General features: G+C 43.5%; 1 protein-coding gene across 1 annotated transcript; it reads right to left on the bottom strand.

The window, feature by feature from the left end:
- Positions 1–21,912: 21,912 nt before the first annotated feature.
- On the bottom strand, positions 21,913–22,407 carry LOC147904123 (TIR domain-containing protein-like). Its single transcript, XM_087372387.1, has one exon. It carries the CDS (start codon positions 22,405–22,407, stop codon positions 21,913–21,915), a length of 495 nt encoding a protein of 164 aa, XP_087228513.1.
- Between the last annotated feature and the right edge of the window lie 212 nt (positions 22,408–22,619).

Raw genomic sequence — 22,619 nt, 5'->3', positions numbered from 1 at the left:
GTATATTTATTTTCCTAGAGGAATTTTAAAAGTCCTTATGTTAGTCATACACTACTACTTTTGGAGTCCCTTTAGGTAGGATGAGATATTTAGAATGCAAGATCTCTACATCACCTGCATTATTTGAATCTACACACAAAAAATTGAGGTACCGACTGCAATAATGGGCAATGCATAAGTTTAAGATGGGTTTGTGTCTTGATGATGCCATAAGGCAAGAGAAACAAAGAATAAAGACTATTGTGCAAAAATTAAGAGGAACAAATATCAAACAAGACAAATCATGTGTGCCATACACCAAGAGCAAAGAATTGTGCAAAGTCACTTGAAACACGTAAAGAGCTCAAGAAACAACCTTTATAAAAATACTACATGAAAGATTGGGAGCTTTTATAAATGCTTTATATCTTTCCTTTTTTTACAAAACCATATGTATGGGTGTTTCAGCTAGGAGAAGGGATGATAGATTAGCCAATTTTACAAAGCATTCAATGACGATATATAATATTTATTTCTTGCCAAATACAAACATCTACTAAGTCATATCAAACCATGGTATTAAAACCATAGAGGCTACATTCATACAACATCTTGTTGTAGCCGATGCCAAAATAGAATTTTCAAACTTGCTTAGTGGCATTCATATAAACAAAAGTACCCAGGCGGTTGCAAATCATCCACTTCTGTGATTCAAGATTCTGCAAAAAAATAATTTAAAAAATCCATCAAGACAAATCAAACTAAACTCAGTGCATAGTAATAATCATAATAAAGCTTTTATCATATTAGAAAGATTACAAAGAAGCCCCTACCAAGTGCGTTTAATGCCCCTTTACAAAGTCATTGAATACATTCCAATCATTCTCATCTAAAGTATACTTATTGCTATTACCCTCATAGGTGAGGTTTGCCAATGCAATTACGCTCTCAATATTTATCATGTCAAGGTCTGTAAGGTCATATGTGAAGCATCTTGAACCTTTTGCCTTTTGATACCACCCAAGCTGGACTTCTACTCCAAAAGGTCTATCTGAAAGGTTGAACCCTCTTTTATATTCCACATACCCCCCACCAACCTTTCTTCTCATTTTTTGAACTCGTCCAAGGTACCATATAGCTTGTGTTTTCTTTTTTTGCAAAGATCTTGGATTGCATTTCCTTTTGCTTTTCCTTGTTTTGTGTTCTTCATGAAAGAATACGGCACAATCAGAACCTATTCCAAATAGGTTCTCATTTGATGTAGCAAGAGGTATATCTTCCTTAGAGTAGTATACTCCTTGGCGAACCCTTGTGAGTCTATCTTTAGAGAGTGTGGGATTTCCATTAAGTTGGCTTACCAATGTGGACTTGAAGAGAGTTTTACCATCAATGGTAACAACTGGGCTCACTGCTTCTTGTTCATCTAGGAGAGAATCCACCACATGTCTGATTTCACTTATGGAGGCATCGTTGTCATTATCATCTATTTCTGACACATGATCTGCTTGACATTTTGGTCTTCTTCTTCAGAATCAGATTCTTGTGAATATGCATCTGCAAATCCATTTGACCAAGGTTCCATCCACCACTTCATATTCTCACCCTTTGGCTTCATATGCAAACTTTCACACCTTTCTTGAGCACTTTTTAGTCCCTTCTTCAATGCTTCGATGATTTTATCATCAGTTGACACACACTCATAGTCCCCTAGATTCGCTTCTTGCATGTTCTCTTTGAGATTCAATTCTCTCCAGACATGTTCTTGCTTCTTATGTGCCCTTGTAAATAGAGGACTATCCTCTTTGCATTCAAAGTGTGCAAGCCTATTCATACTACCTGCACTATGTAGCATATCCATCAAGTCATAAGCGCGTTCTTGTCCCACCATGCTTCCAATCTTGCTGAAGAAGATTTCAACTACATCTGAACCTGTAAGATGTAAAGGACACCTTAGGCTTGGACAAAATTCTCTAAAGTACTTGATCAGTAGGACCACAAAATGGCATGAGAGTTGCACATCTAAGAAAGCTTCCTTAGTTATGAAGTTTCTATCCAACGTATAGTTGGCATGATGAACAATCCAAGACCTCCAAATTTGAAAGAAAAAAGAGACTTTGCCCGCAAGATAGACTCGATCCACAAGATTCAAATGTGGAGATAAGAAGATGTCGATGTAGTCTCCAGCAATTTCAAGATAAGCTTGTGTTTCTAGCATGCTCCTCTCTTTTCTATGAATTCCATTGTTTGCCAATTCCAGCACCATTGCACTTGTCTACTGCATATTCTTTGAGCTCCAGCCCAATTTTGTCGGTCATCTCGCCTAATGTCTCCCTCCCTTAGCATATGCTTGTCGATAGAAAAAGCATCATACACAATAATGACATGATTTAAGGTGATCCAAACATTGCCAATAGCCAATTGACGCTTAGGCTTGTCAAGAACATTGACTAACTTTTTTCCATTATGTACAAAATCTTGATCATGCAGCCCAAAAACTTGATTTTCTAAAACTTTTGCTGTGAGAGGCCATCCATCCCATTTTATCCCAAATCTACTACCTCTTTTATCTAGATAATCGGAGATCATCAATGTTCTTCGCCGACTATCACCATCAGATGCATGTCCAATAATTGGACCAACCGTGGTCTTTAGCTTCTCATTCCATAAGTTTAAAATAGCATCCCATTGCGTGTGGACAAAACTTGCATCAAATCGGCCGCAAGTGCAATGAAGTGCAAGAACCAAGCGTGGGAGTGCATCATGCAATGGATTGGCAAGAAAAACTCTTGCACGTCCACCAATGACACAATTTTGAAATGCATCAATAATCTGATCATATCCTTTTTGTCCTTCTCCCACTTTGATCATGCATGTGGTCATGCACTCATGATCATCTACTTTATATCCATCAAAACCTACAAGCATGTCATCCTTTGGATTCCACCTACAAGCAATAATAAGCACAAGTCTGTAAGATCATATGCAATCCTCTTGCATTCAAAAACAAGATTTAGATTATGAAAATAATTTAGAGAAAAAGGGGGTTACCTTATCCGCTTCTTTATTGCAGTTTCATCTTCCACTATGATGAAGGGAATCCTTGACATGATTCCATGCTTTTCTTTTTCTTTTTCATAAATTTCAGTGATTGCATCAAAAAGATATTCATGTATACCAGGTACAAACTGAGTAGCAAGTCTTTGCCCTCGCTTTGTCGTTGATAAAGAAGGCCCATTGAGGTTGGAACTCAAGAAGTCATGTAACCTTGGACCTCCCCACATCCTTGCAACCTCAAATATTGCCTTTGTGTTCTCGCTATATCTTTGTCCAGCACTTGACTTGATTATGTTTGTGGCAACATCTTGTAGAAAGTCCCATAAGGCAACTTTACTACCAAACTTTTCCAATCTATGGGCTTCAATTATATTGTTGCAAAATCGTTTTACATCCTTTCGATTGAGAGACTCTATGCTAGCTTCTCTTAAAGTGCGGACTCTTACTGAAAGAATGGCAACCTGAGACTTTGTCCACCATAGTTGCTTAGAAAGGTCTCTTACTCGACTTTTAGCAAAAAGAGTTGCATTTCTAAGCTCACTCTTTGTAAGATAATCTAGCCTTCTTCCATAACCGGTACTCCTATCTCCTCTCTTGTTCTCAACCTTCTCTTCTCTGTACAATCTCATTCTAAAGTCAGCAAGTTTAACTATCCCCTTGCAATGGTGGCATGTAAAGCCTTTAAATAGTTGCCCATCTTGTGAAATGTGTATGCAACTTATGTGACAAAAGCATCCATCCACATGAATATCCGTACATCCATTATTTAACGTCGCCTTAACATGACGCTCTATAAACCAATACTTCCCGCCACATTGATCATCTAAGAAAGGCTTTATCTTGACATACTTGTTACCTACTTTGACCTCATGGCTCCAAAGGCCCCAACATAGCAAGTCAAAATTTACAAAAGAAGATTCATTTTCTCTATTAAAACTTGAATCAACAGAGAAAGCACTCGTACTTGGGCTTCTAGTTTTTGTTGAAACCAAAAAGTTGCTAAGAGATATTTGCTTTGGATCATGCTCCTTATCCTTTCGAGGACACCCTCGCAAGCCAGTGAGTGCTACCTTTGGATTTTCATCTTTTCTCATGAGCGACTTGATATGAGAGTTTGACTTTGTGTGTTCATTGAGAACCGTGTACAAATATGATCTTGGAGGACATAAACGCAACCATGCATCATCATATTTGCATCGCACCTTCACCAAGCTTTTGTCCTTAAAATCATGTATTGTAGCTTCAACAACCTCAAAATCCCAACCTATTGAAACGATAGGAAATGAGTAAGAGACTTAATGTAAGAAGATGGCAAATACTAATTGAGGAATAAAGGAACAAATAATACCTTCATTTGTGGACATAAAAGATTTCATCTTCTCTATCGCATCTTCTATCTGTCTTTTATCATCCTTTGTCGGTTGATGCACTACTTTGGGCATATCTTCTTTTCGTAGTCCTCGAGCAACCATATACTTGAGCTCATGCTTTTTACTTTCTAATATGTGAAATCTCATGAAGTTAGAGAAGCAATTGTATGCTGCATGCTTGCCTTCTATCAATCCTTTACCATAAAGTTCATTACACTCATGACACCAAATTCGCACATGGGGCACCCCATTGAAGTCCTCAGAATGCAACTCAAACTTATCATCCCTTGACACTACCATTTCCTTTAGCTTTGATCTAACTCTATCACATTCACGTTGCCAAAGTTCAAGAATATTTGGGCTTAGTAATCTACTAGAAAGCTTTGAAGACATGTGCACTTGGGCATCAAGATTTATGTCATCAGCTAGTTGAGTGCAATGTCTTTTACATGGATAAGAAGTTTCCTCTATGCGGCATAGACTTCTCTTGATGTGCACTAAGAGTTGATCATTGATTGTCCAACGTTCCTCTTGCCGTTTGGTTATTGTATATCCATCCTCAACAAACTCAAAGGGTTCCAATAGAAGCTCATCACCTTCAATTTGTTCACGAACATGAGAGAATGTGGGATGACCTGTGTCTCTTGTCACCCTAACAACACCTAATTCCTCCTTATTATCATAGTCAATCACTTGAATCCTGAAAAAAGATGCCATAATAGGAGACCGATGTACTTCAAAATAAAATGAGAACCTTAATTATAACCCCCCCTCCACCTGTGTGTGCATGACCTACAAAATTTAGATTGCCAATTTGTGCATGACTAGTGAGTTTAAATTTAACCATTATAATAAAAATTTGTATGCATGACTCATGGGTTTGAGTTTAACCATAATAAACACAAACTCTTCCCAAATTAATACACAATTCTAATACACAAATATAAAATTTTGAAAAAAAATAAAAATACATTCTAAGACCCCTTACACTTTATTAAATTCAAATACTATAAACACATATACTAGTATTCAAAATGCAAGAAGTTACAGCACGAAGATAAAAATTTGAGAATTTTAAAAATATATATTTTATAATACTTTATTAAATTCAAATAGTATAGATGCATATACTAGTATTCAAAATGCATTGAAAGAGTAACATCATAGTTTATAAACATAATTGTCCAAGAGTAGCTTTATAATAAAATTGGATTAATAAAACTGAGGCATCATCTCAACTGCAGGCCGCAAACAGGCATGGGGTTGAGTATTAAATCTTGCTAGTCGATTATTCATCTCGGCCAATGTCATTCTATTTTGTTTTTCCACAAACATATAGTTAGTTGCATTGAAATAAATCTGCCGCAACTTGCCACTCCATGCTGACTATTTTGTGTAATCCTCTTTGAAGTAGTATTCCTTACACTCCTTATAAAAATTAATAACCTCTTTAATCATGTATCCCATGGCAAACACATCTGATTCTTTACTGTAAGCATTGGTGTTCTCAGGGTCGATTATTTATGGAGCTTGCCAAGGCCGGAGTCGATTTTGTCTTATTGCTGTAGTCTTCTTGATCTTATAAGTCACATCATCCATATCTGAAGTACGCTTCACAAAATTAACAGCTTCTCTTGATTCATTGTATCGAAGTAGCAATCCCCAATCAATGATGCCAACCCGTGGACTATGATTCTTGGTGAAATCTAGCATGACATTGAAAGGGTGTAGATCACAATGTATAATGCCTTCTTGGTGTACAGCTGCTAATGCATCAAGCAATGCGTGTATGATGTCTGGGGTAGCTTCCACAAATGCCTTTAATCTCGTAAGCTGCACATCACTTAGTATTGGATCTGGTTCTCTCCTAGTGACTCCATTGCCTTTCAAGCATAACACTTACTTTCTGAAAGTCCCTTTCTCAAAGGGTAGCTGCATCATCATGTCTCCAATACTCCCTCCATTGAAGTATGGAAAAATGTTGATCCAAGGTAAGCTTCTAGTAAATCCTATGCATCTGATATAATATTTGCATTCCATACTCTTTGTCAAATGACTTTAAGGTGTGATATATGTTTCCTTTGTAGCGCTTCGCTGCATAAGTAATACTTCGAGGAAAGAAAGAGATGCCATTAAAAGTGACTTTAAAGCATACTCTAAATGAGCCAGCACCAAGATTCTCACCCTCCTCTATAGCCTCATGGGGGATACCTAACACAATTGAACAATCACCATTCCTAAATGAATGTGCTTTGTGAGAAGCATCCCCGCGACTACCCTCAATAGCTAACCATGCCTCAGAAGATGGATCACATGAATGTTTTAATTGCTCATATCGTACTCTCTTCGAAATAGTGAAATGTGAATCTATGTCTTTTTCCCTCTTGCTTCTACCCTTCTCCTCTTTCCACTTCAAATCCCAAAAACCTAATTTCTCCATGTCAATATTAGGAGGCAAGTCATCTCGCAAGTCTTCTGCACATTTCTTCATATTTCCTATGATGCTATTGATCATGTGACGTACTCCACCTTCATTCATTTCACTCTTGGGCAGCGTCTCTCCCATTGTGTTGGCTATGACCTCATTGTAGAAACACTCTATCCGTATTGTATTGCTAGTTATGTCTGTTATTTGCTCCTTGCTCATCTTACTTATCCCTATACAAAGATGCCACCTAATGACTTTGAGCCAATTTTTCCTTTGCTCTGCTTGCATCTTTTCACAAAAGGATTTTTGGCAAAACATGCATGAAAAAACCAAGTATTGAGAGAGAATCTAAAATATATTCATATTTTAAGTAATCAATGAACACAAAGTTAATTACAATAAAGAACACAACGAACTCCATTCTTATGAAATTTGCATCATGCTTACATGGGCCTACCATTTGAGTGTGTGGAGAAGTGCGTGTTAGACACTAGATTCTACACTAGAAGTGTAGTCCCCTACATTCTACACAAAATATTTCATGTGGAAGAAATTGTATACCTTTGAGTCATGATTGCTTGCTAGCGATAAGAATCCTTACAATTTGCTCACAATTTGGGCCTTCACAATTAATGTCAAGTCTTTATTGAGGATGGAAACTTAGTAGAAGAATACCAACATGCAAATCCGAATCTCAATGCTACTTATAACCAAGGCGGTGATAGCTGAAGGAGTCTAACTAAGCTATTATTTTACCAATTGCAACAACGCATGGGTTTCCCATTAGTCTATTAATTATACTAGATCACAAGTATTTCAAACTAAACAACACAAACAACCATTTCATATGCAAGCTACAATGACACGAACATCAAATCAAATGACTAAGTGTCAAAGCTTGGACAATTACATTTAATAATGTTAAGTACAACAACATCAAAAGTCGAAAAAACGACCAAGTGTTGAAGCCAAATCTATCATACAACACTGATAACCTACAACGACACTGAAAGCCAAATAAATGACCATGTGTCGAAGTTTAAACATTTGTTTTATGAAATAAGCTACGACAACACTGAAAGCCGAATGAACGACCTAGTGTCGAAGCCTACTTATTTTATAAATTATATATCTAAGGAACAACACCAAAAGTCGAATAAACGACAAAGTGTTGAATTCTATTACTCTTCTAAGGTTGAGAAACGACACATACAGTCGAATGATACGACCAAGTGTCGAGCTAGTTTCAAAACAATGAGAAGGAGTCCTTATAACGACATCAAAGGTTGAATATTACAACCAAATGTCGAAATGCAGACTTACTTACTTAACCGCACATATAATCGAGTAATACGATCCAATGCGGAAAGATAAGCACCATGCAAATGCATGGCCCAAGTAATTGACTCAAATATTACATTACAAATCAGATGATCGACGTATTATGTCGAAGGCTAAATACGACACTACGTCGATATCTAATAGTCATGTAATATCAAGAATAAAAAGTTATGACATTGACATACTATATGAAAAGATGACACTACATCGAACATACGTGAAGAAGAAACCCCCCCCCCCAAAAAAAAGCTTATCAACTTATCAAATATTTACCAACAAATGGGTTATTGAGCAGAGAAAGAAAAGCTATCGTACCTTTATTTCAATTATAGTTTTGATTTTGGATTGCTAACCAGGCACAAAGCGAACAGAGAGTCTCCTTGGTGACCTGCACAAATCCAAGGGACAATTAATAGAAATCCTCTCAGTAGAAGGCAAGCTATAAACTCCAGTTGAGTCGTTCCCAAAACTGCCTTTTCGAGATGCAGTGCCTTATGAACAAACTTATTAGAGAGCTTATGTAAGGTAAAGGGGAAGACCCTTTACAAAGAGAGAAGACCCTTCAGCAACACAGAAGAGTTGATACAAGTACTCAGATTGGAAATTTGACTGAGGAAGCCACAGTTGATCAGGAGGCTCAAACAGAGGTCGCAGGTAGCAGCAATGTGGAACATACATTATCACCTGAAGAACAGGATAGGATCCGAAATACTTTCTGTGGATTAATAGCATGGACAAGAATCCAACAACAGGTAGTGAGAAAACAACAGTTTAATCCTGTGCCAAAGAGGCAAGTTAGAAGGAGAATTTTACCACCACTAATTAATCCAGTAATGGCTCAACCACCTAATCCAGCAAACCTCAAAGTTAAATTTGCACATTTTGAGGGAAAATCCAAGAAGGAGGACCCTGATGCCCATGTAGCTTAGTTTGAGACAAAATGGGGTGCAAGTGGATTTAATGGGGTGTATGGAGATGATGTGAAAATGCAACAGTTTGCTGCCACATTGGAGGCCAAAGCTATGAATTGGTTTAGGCAGTATGGTATTGCTCACTTCAATACTACTCAGGCATTGCAAGAGGCATTTCTGGGGAGATTCAGAAAAGAAAAGACTCCCACAAATATCAGAACCAAGCTGCAAGGATTGAAACAGAAAAAATTGCTTGTTGAGGATTTTGCTCAGAAGTTTTTAGATCTGAATGGACGACTGGCTGCAAATGAGAGGCCCACCAATGAGACATTGGGGGAGTGGTTCTGTAAAGGACTCAGAAAATCTCTCAGGACATCAGTTGCAAGCCAAGATATTCCTGCAGGTGCAGGAGGATTCAATGCATTGGTGGGTGCTGCCAGAAGAGCAGAAAAGAGAATGGAGAAATTCAAAGGGTCACCCTCTAAGAAGAAGAGCAAACACAAAAGTAAGGACAAGAAGCATAGCAAGAAATCAGATTCTGATAGTGATTCAGATGAAGATTCTGATGATGAGTCAGACTCAGATGCAGACTCTGACTCAGGTAGTGAGAATTCAGATTCAGATTCTGAGGAGGAAGAAGATTCTGATTCTGATGATGAGGACAGAAAAAAGAGAAAGAAGAAAGGTAAGGGAAAAAGCAAGGAAAAGTCCAGAAAAAACACACGAAGTCCAAGAAGAAGACTTCAGAGGATCTGGGCAAGATGATTGCTGATACCCTGAAAACCATGGGCATTTCATCAACCCAAGAAAAAAGTAGAAGATATTGTAATGCTTGTAACATGACTAATCATGATGACAATACCTGCTGGTACAGATATAAAAACAGAACAGAAGTAGTGCAACCACCAACTTCTGCAAATATTGTGCAAGCTGTGTCAAGAGTGGCAGCGGAAGATGTAAGCAAACTGAAGCTACAGAATCACACAGAGAATACTAGAGACAACAAGATGTGCCACAAACAGATCTGCTGTAACTTAGCCCATAAACCAGGGCAGCAACTGTAATACAAGGAGTCCTGAACAGGATGAGAAACAAGAGCTGCAGAGAGGGGCTGAACTGGAGCAGAGGATCTGGGCACAAGGAGGCTGGAGCCTGAGAGCACGGAGGCTGGAGGAGCCTGGAACGAGGAGCCTAGATGAGCCTGGAGCGAGGAGGCAGAAGCCTGAGGCGAGGAGGCTGGAGCCTAGGAACGAGGAGGCTGAAGGAGCCTAGAGCGAGGAGGCTGAAGGAGCGTGGAGCACGGAGGCTGGATGAGCCTGCAGCGAGGAGGCAGGAGAAGCCTCGAGCAAGAAGGCTGGAGGGGCCTGCAACAAGGAGGCAGGAGGAGCCTGGAGCGAGGAGGCTGGAGGAGCTGCACCAGAAGGTCTGCAGAGGGAGCGTGGGCAACCAACAGAACAGCTGAAGGGAAGCTCCGGTGAAGATGGCCAGGAGCAGGCTAAGACAAGAGCCTTGAGGAGCTGCTGGAAGAAGTGATAGGAAGTGAAGGGAAGGAGGCCCTTTTATAGGGCAGGCCAAGGGGGGGAAGTCGGCCAGTTTGGCAGGACCGACCAGCCTGGTCGGTCAGGCCAACTGGGCCGACCAGCTGGTCGGCCAGCCTACCCCCTCTGGCCCCCCTTGCTGCATGGGGGCTGGTCGGCTGGCCACGCCTGGAGATGCTGAATCTCAACACCCCCTCTCAGCTCCAGGGTGTGGCACAAGACCCAAAGAGCTGGTATGACGTTGGAGAAGGGGAGGAGAAACAGATTTGGTAAATATGTCGGCGACGTTGTCGGAAGTGGTGCTGAAGAGGAGCACAATGGTACCGTCAAGAACCTTCTCTCGCGTGTAGTGGTACTGAATTTCAATGTGTTTTGTCCGAGCATGAAAGACCGGATTGCGAGCAAGGGCAATACAGCTTTGATTGTCACAAAAAAGTGTGGTAGAAGTGGATTGCTGAAAACCACAATCGAGAAGAAGGCGCCGAAGCCACACAGCCTCACAGGTGGTACTACACATAGCCCGATACTCAGCCTCGGTGGAAGATAGGGCGACCGTGGGTTAGCGTTTACTGGACCAGGAGATAGCCGCCGAGCCAAAGGAGAAAACATAGCCCGTGGTAGAGCGGCGAGAATCGGGGTCGCCAGCCCAATCGGAGTCACTCCAACCTCGGAGAGTGAGCGGGGAAGGAGAGGAACCACCGGCAGTATATAAGAGCCCGAAAGTAGAGGTCCCCTGAAGATGGCGGAGGAGACGTCGAGCAGCTTGCCAATGAGAAAGCGAAGGGGTTTGCATAAAGGTACTGAGGGTGCCGACAGAAAAGCCGAGATCCAGTCGAGTGTTAAGTAGCCAGAGAAGAAGCAGGGAGCTGGGTGAGTCCGCAAGAAGCTGGTACAGTCGATAACGAGCCAGATTGTTGAAGGATGGTGAACGGGAGAGTCCCCCTCGAGAGTATGTTCCCGGTTGGGGCCATGTAAAGAAACAATCCAAGACTCGGAGCGTAGTGCAAATGAGGAAGGTTTGTCGGTGAAGAGAATCCGGTAGATGGGAACCTGTACGAGAGAGTAAATGGAGAAGAGGATGTCTGTCCCCCTCTGAAACTGCGACGATGTTATCCTTCCAGGTGTCATAGTTAGTACCATCAATCTTCTGAGTTTCGGAGAAGTGGGGAAGGATTGGGATCTGTATCTGGGTGTGGAGATCCGTACTTTTTAGACAGGACTGATGATTTCTTGAGTGGCTGAGGCCCCCCATGTGTTTCAATACCAAACAGAGAACAATCGAACCCAAAGATCAAGAGCCAATAAGTTCTGCCAGAAACCCTTGAATAAAGTCGTACGGGTGAAGACGGACCCGATGCGCGATGAAGGAAGGGGGGGAGAGGCTCTTGATGAAGCAGTAGGCTGCTATTGATAGTCCAGGATACTGGGAGCAAAATTTCAAAATAAATTCACAAAAGATCCGACTGGTGCCTGGCTTCGGGACAGGATGGATGCCGACCAAAATTGGTGCACAAGAGGTACTGCAGACCAACAAGACATGTGCCTAGGAAGATGCCGACCAGCAAACTAGGAGCCTGCAGTGATGCCAACCAGAGGGAGAAGTGACCAAGGTGCCGATCTCGGGGCAGGAGGAACATAGACTGCTAACCAGCAGAAGGAGAAGGCAAAGGGCTGATCACAGAGGCAGGAGGAACATAGGCTGCCGACCAGCAGAAAATCACCCAGGTGTTGGTGGAAGCTTCAGTAACCAAGAGGATGGGGAGCACCTAGTGCTCTGATACCATGTCAAGAGTGGCAGCGGAAGATGTAAGCAAACTGAAGCTACAGAATCACACAGAGAATACTAGAGACAACAAAATGTGCCACAAACAGATCTGCTATAACTTAGCCCATAAACCAGGGCAGCAACTGTAATACAAGGAGTCCTGAACAGGATGAGAAACAGGAGCTGTAGAGAGGGGCTGAACTGGAGCAGAGGATCTGGGCACAAGGAGGCTGGAGCCTGAGAGCACGGAGGCTGGAGGAGCCTGGAACGAGGAGCCTGGATGAGCCTGGAGCGAGGAGGCAGAAGCCTGAGGTGAGGAGGCTGGAGCCTAGGAACGAGGAGGCTGAAGGAGCCTGGAGCGAGGAGGCTGAAGGAGCGTGGAGCACGGAGGCTGGATGAGCCTGCAGCGAGGAGGCAGGAGAAGCCTGGAGCAAGAAGGCTGGAGGGGCCTGCAACGAGGAGGCAGGAGGAGCCTGGAGCGAGGAGGCTGGAGGAGCTGCACCAGAAGATCTGCAGAGGGAGCGTGGGCAGCCAACAGAACAGCTGAAGGGAAGCTCCGGTGAAGATGGCCAGGAGCAGGCTGAGACAAGAGCCTTGAGGAGCTGCTGGAAGAAGTGATAGGAAGTGAAGGGAAGGAGGCTCTTTTATAGGGCAGGCCAAGGGGGGGAAGTCGGCCAGTTTGGCAGGACCGACCAGCCTGGTCGGTCAGGCCAACTGGGCCGACCAGCTGGTCGGCCAGCCTACCCCCTCTGGCCCCCCTTGCTGCATGGGGGCTGGTCGGCTGGCCACACCTGGAGTTACTGAATCTCAACAAGCTGAGAGTAGTAGGGGACCACCAAAAAGATTCCAGCAAAGGAATTGGGGACCACCTGGCCCACAGGCCTGTGCATCATCATCATCAACACAGAATAGCTGCACTTATTATGGAGGAGATCACAGACAGGGTCCTGATTGCCCACTTTGGTGCAAGCACAGAGAGGAAACGGGAATACCAATTATAAGGTATGATAATCAAAGGCAAGCAACTGGCAAACAGCCATTTCAGTCAAACAGAATGCCACAGGCTAATGTAGTCATTGTGGATCAAATGGAACAGAAAACCATTATGGAGGAGATGAAAGTGGACCAGTCTGATTCAAAGGTGTTGCATGTGGAGTGTGACTGCTCTAAATGCATTCAAGTAGAGGAAGTCCCTGAAGATCCACCTGAAGTTTTGGCTATCACAAGATATGGAAAGCAGTTCAGAATGTTGGGTTTTACCGTCAGTATGCACCCACGGGAGTGCCAGTGATCACACTATAGTGGTTCGGGACACTTTTTACTCCGGTAGCTAGAGGTTTTTTCCCCGGACCCATGGGGCCCACATGGCCTCATGATATCTCATTTATTATTTAGCTATTTCAGTTTACAGCACTTTGTGCTTAGCTAGCATTGTGCTTAGTTAGGGGTGTGCTTAGATAGCACTATTTTATCCCGTTTGGGATCTGGGCTTATAAGCCTTGTACTTTTCATTCTTCAATATATCCCAATCATTGCATCATTGTTCAGTGTGCTTCCACAGTGTGTATCCTTCATTTGGTATCAGAGCAGGCTCTCCTTCTCTTGGCATCTTCATTCTTAGAGGTCGTCTCTTGGAGTAGGAAACATGGAGCTGTGACTCCTTCTCTCCTGCTGCTCTCCCTCTTACTTGTGGAGCTGCTCCTGTCGTTTTTTTGAGGCTGCTGTTGGGGATCACGATTTGTGAGAAGTAGGCTGTTTGTTTCTGTCTGCCTGCTCATTTTTCCTCACCTAGCAAACTCTTGGAGGCTTGCGACCTGCTCTACTCGAGCTGTGGGCTGGGCGAAGTGGTTGCTGGTTGTTTTACCCTACTCCTGCTCTTCGTTTTGGCTATGGGCGAGTTGGACGAAGCTGCTACAGGCCGTTTGCTACTGGGCGATACATTTCTTCAGTTCGTGATCACCCTGAAGCTGCCGTTTTTTCTACTAGACAAGCCGCTTCCTGTTCTGTGCTGGGCGACCTGCTGGGCTACACTATTCTGTGGCTTCTTGGCGACCACAAGCAGCAGCAGCACCAGCATTGTGACTTCCCTTATAGGCGGTAGACACGTAGGCAGCGGGCCGTACAGGCACAGCCAAGTAGGCAAAGTGTTACACACCACACGTAGGCATCTAGCCCATTCTGCTACTTTCGAGGTCTCTCACAATCGTACGCAAGTACATTGCGAACATCTGTTTTTATGCAAGACACTGGCTGTGGGTTTATGCAATTCACTTCAGATTTTTGCCAATCATCATTTGCTACTGTAGAACGGTTTCTGAGGAGGAATTATGCTGTTGATTATTCAGCAACTAAGCAATTCCCACTTTACGGGGCAATCCAAATAGCTCACAGGCCAGCCAAAAGGCCAGCTCTCTCAGCCAAACAAATGGCTAGAAAGTCCAGCTGGTCTGGCCGACCAGCTGGCAGGCCCACCGACCAGCTGGCCGACCAGCTAGGTCTGGCCTATAAGAGGCCTCTGCCCTCACACTTCCTACACAGGACAGGACCTGCAGCTGCTCCTCATCTCCTCCATCTTTTGCTGCAGGCCCGCCTGCTCCATCTACCTCTCCTCTCCACTTCTGCCTCCTCTGCTGCCTCCTCTTCTGCCTTTCCTTCATGCCTCCTGGCTGCTCCATCCTCTACTACAAGATCTGCCCTCAACTTCTGCTCCTCTTCTCCAGATCAGATCCTTCTACTCCAGATCTGTCCCATCCTGCTCCAGATCTGTCCCCTTCTGCTCCTCTTCTCCAGATCAGCTCCTTCTACTCCAGATCTGTCCCATCCTACTCCAGATCTGTCCCCTTCTGCTCCTCTGCTACAGAACAGCTCCTTCTGCCCCAGACAAGCTCCTTTTCTTCATCATATTGCTATTCCAGATAGCCTGAAGGTTCCTTCCTCAGAGCATGCTGGTTTCAGCCATTTCCTAGGGCAGCTCCAGCTCCCATCATCCTCGTCATCATTGAGCTACATGGAGGACTGCGTTACGCTCCCTCTGCTGCTATCTTTTCTACTGTCTCTCTACATGGAATCATCTTTCTGATTCACCTCAGCCACGGTCCTTCAGACACGACGGCTTGAGGTTCTTGTATTCAGTTTTTCATATTACCGACAGGCACTATGTTTTCCTAGTTCCGTTCTTCAGTTGTATCTGAGTATTGTCTATTTTCTGATCGCTCCACTGCAAACCCTATGGTTTCTCTATCGTTTCTCTATATGGTATCAGAGCCATGGTGATCTAAAGACCCCAGATCTCAGGTGATCTAAAGATCCTGCTTCTTCATGGAGGCCATAGGTACAGGAGCATCACTCCTATGAACATATCAGTTTCCTCTTCATTCCACTGCGCACTAAGGGAGAGAACTCCATCTTCTACTGCCATCCCTCCCTCCCTTTCTTGCCTCCATCTTCTACTACCATCCCTCCCTCCTTTTCTAGGTTTCTGGCTTGACACTTCCCATTCCTTTGAAAGAGGGGGTCATGACACTTCACCTCTACCTCCATTAGCATCGACTTCCAGGATCTACAAGTTCTCCCTAGGCGGGACCCTTTCTGTTCACATGTGTCTAGATGTCTGTTGTTTCGAATCTTCTACCTGCATAAAGGCGGGGATAGACTCCTCTCTCCCAAGGTTCAAGATTGGACACACATTGGCTCACTGTTCAGCTCCGATCTCTTTGGATTATCAGTACTGCTACGACAAATTTGTTCTTTCCCTTTGCACTTTCCTCCACCTTTTCGACGGTGAGAGGGGTGGCTTATTCTCTCAAGCTTCACAGTGTTCTTATTTCTATCTGGTATCATACGTGTAACTATGACACTTGAGGAAGTGAACAATTCCCTTGCAAGGGCACTCCTCTTGTGATCTTCTATTGGGCATTTCACAGGAATAGCCAGCACCACCATCGACATCCCTACACGAAGCTCCAAGCAAACAATGTTTGCCCCTCAAAATTGGCAATTGAGAGGGGGTATTCAGCAACTAAGCAATTCCCACTTTACGGGGCAATCCAAATAGCTCACAGGCCAGCCAAAAGGCCAGCTCTCAGCCAAACAAATGGCTAGAAAGTCCAGCTGGTCTGGCCGACCAGTTGGCCGACCAGCTGGCAGGCCCACCGACTAGCTGGCCGACCAGCTAGGTCTGGCCTATAAGAGGCCTCTGCCCTCACACTTCCTACACAGGACAGGACCTGCAGCTGCTCCTCATCTCCTCCATCTTTTGCTGTAGGCCCGCCTGCTCCATCTACCTCTCCTCTCCACTTCTGCCTCCTCTGCTGCCTCCTCTTCTGCCTTTCCTTCATGCCTCCTGGCTGCTCCATCCTCTACTCCAAGATCTGCCCTCAACTTCTGCTCCTCTTCTCCAAATCAGATCCTTCTACTCCAGATCTGTCCCATCCTGCTCCAGATCTGTCCCCTTCTGCTCCTCTTCTCCAGATCAGCTCCTTCTACTCCAGATCTGTCCCATCCTACTCCAGATCTGTCCCCTTCTGCTCCTCTGCTACAGAACAGCTCCTTCTGCCCCAGATCAACTCCTTTTCTTCATCATATTGCTATTCCAGATAGCCTGAAGGTTCCTTCCTCAGAGCATGCTGGTTTCAGCCATTTCCTAGGGCAGCTCCAGCTCCCATCATCCTCGTCATCATTGAGCTACATCAAGGACTGCGTTACGCTCCCTCTGCTGCTATCTTTTCTACTGTCTCTCTACATGGAATCATCTTTCTGATTCACCTCAGCCACGGTCCTTCAGACACGACGGCTTGAGGTTCTTGTATTCAGTTTTTCATATTACCGACAGGCACTATGTTTTTTGAGTTCCGTTCTTCAGTTGTATCTGAGTATTGTCTATTTTCTGATCGCTCCACTACAAACCCTATGGTTTCTCTATCGTTTCTCTATATTGATTTCTGAGTTTTTTACTCAGATTCGTACTTGTTGATCCACACTGAGTGAATCTCAGTTTTGTGGTGGATAAACAAGGGGCTTTTTATTCCTTTGTGCTCAGGAACATTGTGTGAAGTATCAGATGAAGCTTGGGCAAAAATACTCAGTTTGTGAGTGGATTTGGTTGGCATTTGTGCTCAGAAATAATGCAGACCTGAATTTAAATATTCAGATTTATATGCTTTGAGTACTCTCAGTGGTGAATGCATTTGATATTGACTTAACAGTCAACAGTGGGAGATTTTGGGCAATGTTGTATGCAGCAGCAGAACATTCGATGCATTAGTAATTGTGCAGCAGAAAAATCAGAATTCTTAATCCAAAAGTGTCACATAAGGTGACCTTCGTTATTTGGGTATTCTTTTATTTGCTGCAGGTACAATCAGTGTGAGAACACATACAGTGTTTATTTGTCTTTTTGATTGCACGCAATGGCACAGAATCAAAATGATGTGTTACAGATTGTGTCCAAGGAGGACAGGCTTGATGGCACCAATTTTTCGATGTGGTCCTTCATGATAAAGAACATCTTGGTGGCCAAAGGCCTTTGGGAGTATGTTAATGGTGACGAGTTGCACCTGCCACTCCACCACAGGGGGGTAGACATCAGCAACTGGCACCACCTCCACTTCCTCCTAGGAAGATGATCAGAAAAGATGGGACAAGAGAGATGCACAGACGATGTCTCTTATATCTCTTTCAATGCAAAGACAGATAATTCCTCACATTCGCTCTTGCATAGATGCTAGAGCAGCCTGGCTAACCTTGGAGAGGTTATACGCAGCCAGGAATGAGGCTAAAATCTCCTTTTTAAAAAGGGAGCTGGATCATTTAGAGATGAAGGAAGGTGATGCTATGCAGACTCACTTGAACAGAATACAGGATTTGAGAGAGCAACTGATAAACATTGATGAGGTTATACCTGAAACGCAGCTTGTTCAGACAGCTTTGAGCTCTCTGCCACCGTCTTATTTATCATTTCATACTTCTTTGAATCTCTCTTTGAGAAACGCAGCACAGCCACTTTCCTTTCAGGAGCTGGTTTCTTTATTGTTGCAGGAAGAGTAGGTTTGAAAGAACAAAGATTTGAGATCTGGTGCAGTAGAGGATGCTTTTTATGCTAGGTCCAGAGGGAAAGGCAAAACTAAGCCTAAACACCATCCTGTAACAAAACCACATGCACCTGTTGGGCAGGGAAGTGAAAGTGTAGCAACCTCTTCCGGTGTGAAGCAGGATGGCAGCAAGCCTAAAAAGAAGGGCAAATGCCACTATTGCAAAAAGCCAGGGCATTTTATTACAGAGTGTCCGAAGAGGATTGCAAAAGAAAAGCAAAGGGAGAAAGGCTTGGTTGCCAATGCCTCTACTGCAGGTACTTCAGGTGAAAATGCTGATTTTGTTGAAGAGCAGAATTGGTGTTTTTATACTTGCAGTTATGATGCTTCACATGCACTTCAAATTGGTGAGTCTGATGATGCTTGGTACTTTGATAGCGGTGCTTCAAAGCACATTACAGCCAGGCGTGATTTCTTTGTGTCCATAGTTCCTCCACCTCTCAAAAAGACAGTGGCATGTGCAAATGGTGCCACCTATCCAGTAAAAGGTGCGGGTAAGATTATGCTTACAGCCATAGATGGCTCCACAATCTGCCTCATGGATTCTCTGTTTGCACCAGGAATCAAAAAGAATCTGTTATCAGTATCTTCCTTGGTGAAGGGTGGACTTGTTGTTGCTTTCGAGGGAGATCAGTGTGTTGTACGCAGCCAGCATGGCTCTCTTTTGATGACAGGTACTTTGACTCGTGGTTTGTATCAATTGGATACACGATAGCCTGTTGATCAGGCTAGCTTTTTAGCCACCCCACTTACTCATGCACAGTGCACTGCAGAGTTGTGGCATGCCCGTCTGGGGCATGTAAATTTTGGAAGTTTGATGCTCATGCACAGGCACAATATGGTGGCTGATTTGCCTCCTATGGAGAAGCCACCACCACATGTTTGTGAAGGCTGTATTTTGGGAAAATGCACAAATTCCCTTTTGCCAGGTCGTCCTTTCGAGCCACACAGAAACTTCAGGTTGTACACAGTGATGTATGTGGACCCATGAATGTTAAGTCATTAGGGGGTCACTACTATTTTGTCACTTTTATTGATGACTTTTCTCGGTTCACTTGGATATATGCTTTGACCAGGAAATCTCAGGTGTATGATGCCTTCATGGCTTGGATTGCCATGGCTGAAAATCAATCCTCATGTGAATTGCAGTCTCTCAGATCTGACCGAGGGGGGGAGTACATGTCTAAAATTTTGAATACTGTTTTACAGGAGAGAGGGATCTCTCATCAGTACACAAGCCCCTATACTCCTCAGCAAAATGGCTTGGCTGAGAGTAAGAATCGGTCACATCTTGAAATGGCCAGGTGTATGCTCAAGGCTAAGAAGTTGCCGAATATCCTATGGATGGAGGCAATCATGGCAGCTTGCCACATTTTGAATAAGTGTCCTACAAAGGCACTGAAGAAGGTTACACCTTTCGAGACTTGGTATGGCAGGAGACCTACTGTAGCACATCTTCGTACTTTTGGTTGTATTGCTTATGCTCATGTACCAAAGGAGATCAGAAGAAAGCTGGATGATAAGGCAGTCAAATGCATTTTTGTTGGCTATAGTAAGGAAAGCAAGGGCTATAGGCTCTATAATCCTGTCAGTAAGAAAGTCTTGACTAGCAGGGATGTGATTTTCGATGAAAAATCAGAACTTTCCTTGGCTGGTTATGAGTCTTATCAAGCTCCTCCTGACATATTTGAGAGGCTTCTGCCTATGTCTATGGATGACACTATTTGTACTCCTGCTGTTTCTCCCACAATCTTCACACAAGTATGGATGGTATATGATAGCCATTAGTGCATGCTGAAACACTTGCACAACTAATAGCACCTCCAGTTGCTGCTGAAAATCAGCCTATGGCAGATTTCGAAATGCAACAAGAAGTACAGCAAGAGTTGGAAGGTATACAGGAAGCCAGGCGAGTACCCAAGTGGTATACAGTTACTATGCGGGACAGTGGGCTAGATACTCCTGTTGTTGGCCGTACACGTGCAGATGCTAAGTTGCATGAGCAAGCTCATCCATCAGATTATGTTATGGCAGTATGTGCAGATCAAGAGGAGCCAGATTCATTTGATGTTGCAAATGCTAATGAGCATTATTGTTGGGTTTTACCGTCAGTATGCACCCACGGGAGTGCCAGTGATCACATTGTAGTGGTTCGGGACACTTTTTACTCCGGTAGCTGGAGGTTTTTTCCCCGGACCCATGGGGCCCACATGGCCTCATGATATCTCATTTATTATTTAGCTATTTCAGTTTACAGCACTTTGTGCTTAGCTAGCATTGTGCTTAGTTAGGGGTGTGCTTAGATAGCACTATTTTATCCCGTTTGGGATCTGGGCTTAAAAGCCTTGTACTTTTCATTCTTCAATATATCCCAATCATTGCATCGTTGTTCAGTGTGCTTCCACAGTGTGTATCCTTCACAGAAGTGATTTAGATGTTTCAGAATTATCTTTAGAGGATCCCAGAGTTTGGGAGGCACAACAGCAGTGCCGAAAGAAAGTGCTCAAACAAGTTCACAAGCTGAGGAACAAAGTATTAGAGCTTCAGAAAGAATGAGATTAGAAGAAAATGGAAGAGCAGATGGCTGACAAACATGTACAGGATCAAATCCAACAAAGTAAAGATATTTCTAGGATGATGAGCATACAACAGTCACATTAGATCAGTTGCTCAGTTTGGTCCCTGAATTCAGAAAGAATGTTCTGACAAAGTTTCTGAGGTCAGATCTGAATACAGAGGGGAAGCCAGATGATGTTAATGTTGTCATAGTAGAACCAAAAGATGTGGACTATCTAGTTCCCAAGATAGAATTGCAATTCAGCAAAGAAACAATTCAGGGAGTTCTGTTGGATGGAGGTTCAGGTGTGAACATATTACCAGAATTCCTGTATAGGAAGCTGAAACTACCCAGATTGGAGGAGGTGCCATTCCAAGTAAAGATGGCTGATCAGAGGAGGATACAAACATTGGGCATACTCAGAAGACAGGAAATAGTGGTGGCAGGTTTGTCTTACCTAGTGAATTTAGTGGTGCTTCAGATGGAGGAAAATCACAATCCATACCCTTTACTCTTAGGAAGACCATGGTTTAATCAGGCCAAGCTTAAAATGGATTGGGGAAAGAGTAGAGTTACACTCAGAAAAGGCAAAAAGAAAATCAGACTTAATATGGTTCCAACTACAATCTTACCAATTCATGCAAGGGCATTGCATGCTCAGGCAATTAGCATGGCAAATGAAATAGAGGAGGATGAAGAGGAAGCATTCCTCAGGGCCAATGAGTCAGTTATTCCAGTCTTTGACATAGATGTGGTAAGAATTGTGGAACAATACAAGTGGAGAAAGATCAAAAGAAATCTGAACTAAAGGATCATTCAGAGAGCATGGAACAACCAGATTTGGATTTAATAGCCTCTGCAAACGGCCCATCCTTCTTCCTCAGCCAGAGATTTGGAACAACCAGAAATCTTCGTCATACTTGCCTTCTTGTCGATGGGCTTTGATAGCCTCTGCAAACGGCCCATCCTTCTTCCTCAGCTCTTCTAGCATCACGTCATAAAAGACTGGAATCACCTTAGACGTCTGGGTGGTGTTACTCTCCATCATTTGCACAAGCTCATCCAGACACCACCGAGACTCTGCGTAAATTCTAGTAAAGATAGGCACTCCTATGATTGCTCTCCTAGCAGCGTCCAGCATATAAGGGCGAACGTCATCTCCTTTCAGGAGCTCCTTCATGTCCAAAAATGCTTTGATTCCCAGTAACTCTAGAAAACGGTACAGGTGATTAGCAAACTTACGCTTCATCTCTAGACCACGATGACTGATAAACACCTGATGCGTGCCAATAGATGGATCCAGAGCTGCCCTCCTTTGAATGGCCTTGCCACACTCGGGCACATCAGCGTCCCTTTTTCTCTTCGAGTTGTGCATGGCTACAAGTCACAACTCCTGCTACTCTTCCTTGGACAATGGAGAGGTACCCAAGCCAAATAACTTACTTTGGTTTAGAGAATCGAATACAAATGGGAGGAAAAGTAGGCATCGATTGCTTGAGTCTGCTTAAAATCGATGACACAAAGATCCAAGATCGGTGACAAGAGCAATGACAGCCGATGCATCACACAACAAAAGAACCATTAACT

This window comes from Dipteris shenzhenensis, chromosome 3 (genome assembly GCF_047967505.1).
Source record: "Dipteris shenzhenensis isolate YYH24624 ecotype China chromosome 3, Dip_SZ_1.0, whole genome shotgun sequence".
Classification (NCBI taxonomy): domain Eukaryota; kingdom Viridiplantae; phylum Streptophyta; class Polypodiopsida; order Gleicheniales; family Dipteridaceae; genus Dipteris; species Dipteris shenzhenensis.
The sequence above is the reverse complement of the archived record's forward strand: the minus strand, read 5'-3'. Positions and strand labels throughout refer to the sequence as shown.